The following is a 2,398-nucleotide window of genomic DNA, read 5'->3' on the forward strand; positions in this document are numbered from 1 at the left end:
TCCATCGGTTTTGTCACAAATAGAGCACTTTTCACAATCAGTAATTTTTCATTTGTGTAAGTGGCTTTGAAAACAGCCATGGTTCGTTATAAATTGGGTTGTATTGTGATCGATTTAGCCAATTCATCTTGTAGATACTTTTAATGTCTAGTAAATATGAGTAAGTTGTTTCATTATGGAAGTTCTCCCAAATCATTTGCCATTCTTTTAAAATATAATTTTTTATTAGATTTTTATAGTGTTGAATCCTGTAATTTGCTGTATATTATGGTGTTTCCTTGGTTGGGGCTGCCTTCTTTGCTAATTCGTCGACTCTTTCGTTGCCGCTATTTCCCTGGTGTCCTCTCGGCCAATTAAAGAAGGCACCATTTGAATTTTGTAGCATAGTACTAATATTATTCGTAATCGGGTGAGAATCATTGTTCTGAATTATGTAAATAGCTGCCATGGAACTGGCCCTCCTATACGCCGTCCCGGTCTGGTATGAGGCCGTTTATAATATTCACATTAGGAAACAGTTTCTCTCTATCCACAGAAGATTCGTCATTCAAATCTGCAGATCCTATCGGACGGCCCCAACCAGTGCTCTCCTAGTTCTGGCTGACATCACTCCTATCCATATCCAGGCAAAAACCACGGCCTGGTTCTGGTCCGTGATCAGAGGACAGTTCCCCTGGCTCGACGAAACAAGATACTATAATCGGATCAACGAGAAGGCTACCAAGAGCATGACAAACATTACTAATGACGCCAAAAACTATGGCCTGAACGGAATTAACACCAATAAAACCGTTCTAAACCACCCCCACATTGAGAGTAATTATACGGTTATAATGGACGAGGATAATCACATAAAGGCAGAATGGAATATATACACGGATGGCTCTAAAAGTACGGAAGGCGCAGGAGCAGGGGTGGTTATCATGGATAGTAACGACAAAACTCGTTACCAAGCTTATCTTAAAATGGCCGCCCACTGCACCAATGTCCAGGCCGAGCTCTGGGCACTTTTCAAAGCCATCACCCACATCAATGACAACTGCCACAAATACAAGGGTAACATATGCATCCACACTGACAGCAGGAGTGCCCTCAATATTTTAAACAACAACAAAGATTACACAGGCCTTTCAGCGGACTTGATTACAGAAGCTAATAATCTGGGAAAAAATAAAAAACTCTACTTTAAATGGGTACGTGCCCATCAGGGACACGCCGGTAATGAACAGGCCGACAACCTTGCCAAGAAAGCGTGCACCCTTAGTGAAAACCCCTCTTACGAGAAGCTACCCCACTCGTGGGTTAAAACGCAGCTTGCTAACGTTGCCCTGCAGGACTGGCAATCAGAGTGGGATAATGACGACACGGGGAGAAAGACATACGCCTATATTCCTTCAATTGCTCACCGCAGAAAAGCCAGCCATTACACCCCGAATGCTGAAACAACCCAGATCCTCACAGGACACGGTAATTTTGCAGCTTATCTCTTCCAGTTCGGCAAGGCAGACAACAACACATGCGACTGCGACAACGTCAGTGAGTCTACGGTCGAACACTTCCTTTACGATTGCGCTAAATATGACGATAAAAGGCTTCATTTCATGGGTAAATGCCTAGCGGAAGGACAGAACTGGCCTCCAAAGCCCTCTGAAGTCTTTAGCAACAGCAAACTCTGGAGAAGCTTATCGGACTATGTACACAACACGGCTGCCCTCAACGCCAGCAGCTTCAGCAACAACAACCCATCCTAACCTCCATCAGGTCGCCTCTGGACTTCCCTGTATTGGACAATAGATCTGTCACCACCTCAATTGTAGGGCAGTTAAGTGCCTATATACAGTTATTACAGTAGGGCAGTTAAGTGCCTATATATTGTAAATACTAGTATTCTCTGTTTTTTTTTTACATTGTAACCCATCATTTATATCTTTGTCACTACTAACTCATCATTGTAAATACGCGACCCTTATTCTATGTTTCAATAATTGCTTTGTAATCCTAATGTATACTGTTTAACAAATCAATAAATGCGATGCAGACGCCATGGTGCCCACATGCCTTCCCTTCACACTTTCCTATCTCCCTTTATCCCTCCCTTCATACTTCAACCCTAACTTTACTCCTTCCTTCATTTCAAAAGGCCAAAATCCGTAAACTGAAATACGGACAGCTCTCTCACTTCTTTCACTTTATGTCAGAATAGATAGGGGTATTTCGCAATACAGTCTTACATTGCAGTGGCAATCGCCAGCAGTTCTGCTTGTGTAACACTACAGTAGACCCCCCTATAACGCTTAGATACGTTCCACGCTAACCGAAAATTACGTTGTAGGAATGAGCCAATCGCAGCCCGATAGGTCGGAACTTTACGGACTAAGGCTGTTCGAAAGGTTTTCTT

The 2,398-nt window shown here is 43.0% G+C and overlaps 1 protein-coding gene across 1 annotated transcript; it reads left to right on the plus strand.

Annotated features, from left to right (window-relative positions):
* The first annotated feature begins 446 nt into the window (after positions 1-446).
* Positions 447-1,751, plus strand: LOC111617113. Its single transcript, XM_023358447.1, has one exon. It carries the CDS (start codon positions 447-449, stop codon positions 1,749-1,751), a length of 1,305 nt encoding a protein of 434 aa, XP_023214215.1.
* The last annotated feature ends 647 nt before the right edge of the window (positions 1,752-2,398 follow it).

This window comes from Centruroides sculpturatus, unplaced genomic scaffold, assembly GCF_000671375.1.
Source record: "Centruroides sculpturatus isolate CEXI.00-Female unplaced genomic scaffold, Cexi_2.0 scaffold4820, whole genome shotgun sequence".
NCBI classification, from domain to species: Eukaryota; Metazoa; Arthropoda; class Arachnida; order Scorpiones; family Buthidae; genus Centruroides; species Centruroides sculpturatus.

What these genes read in the sequence shown, in the direction of transcription:
- LOC111617113 (XM_023358447.1), top strand. Translation starts at nt 447, where the DNA reads ATGGAACTGGCCCTCCTATACGCCGTCCCGGTCTGGTATGAGGCCGTT.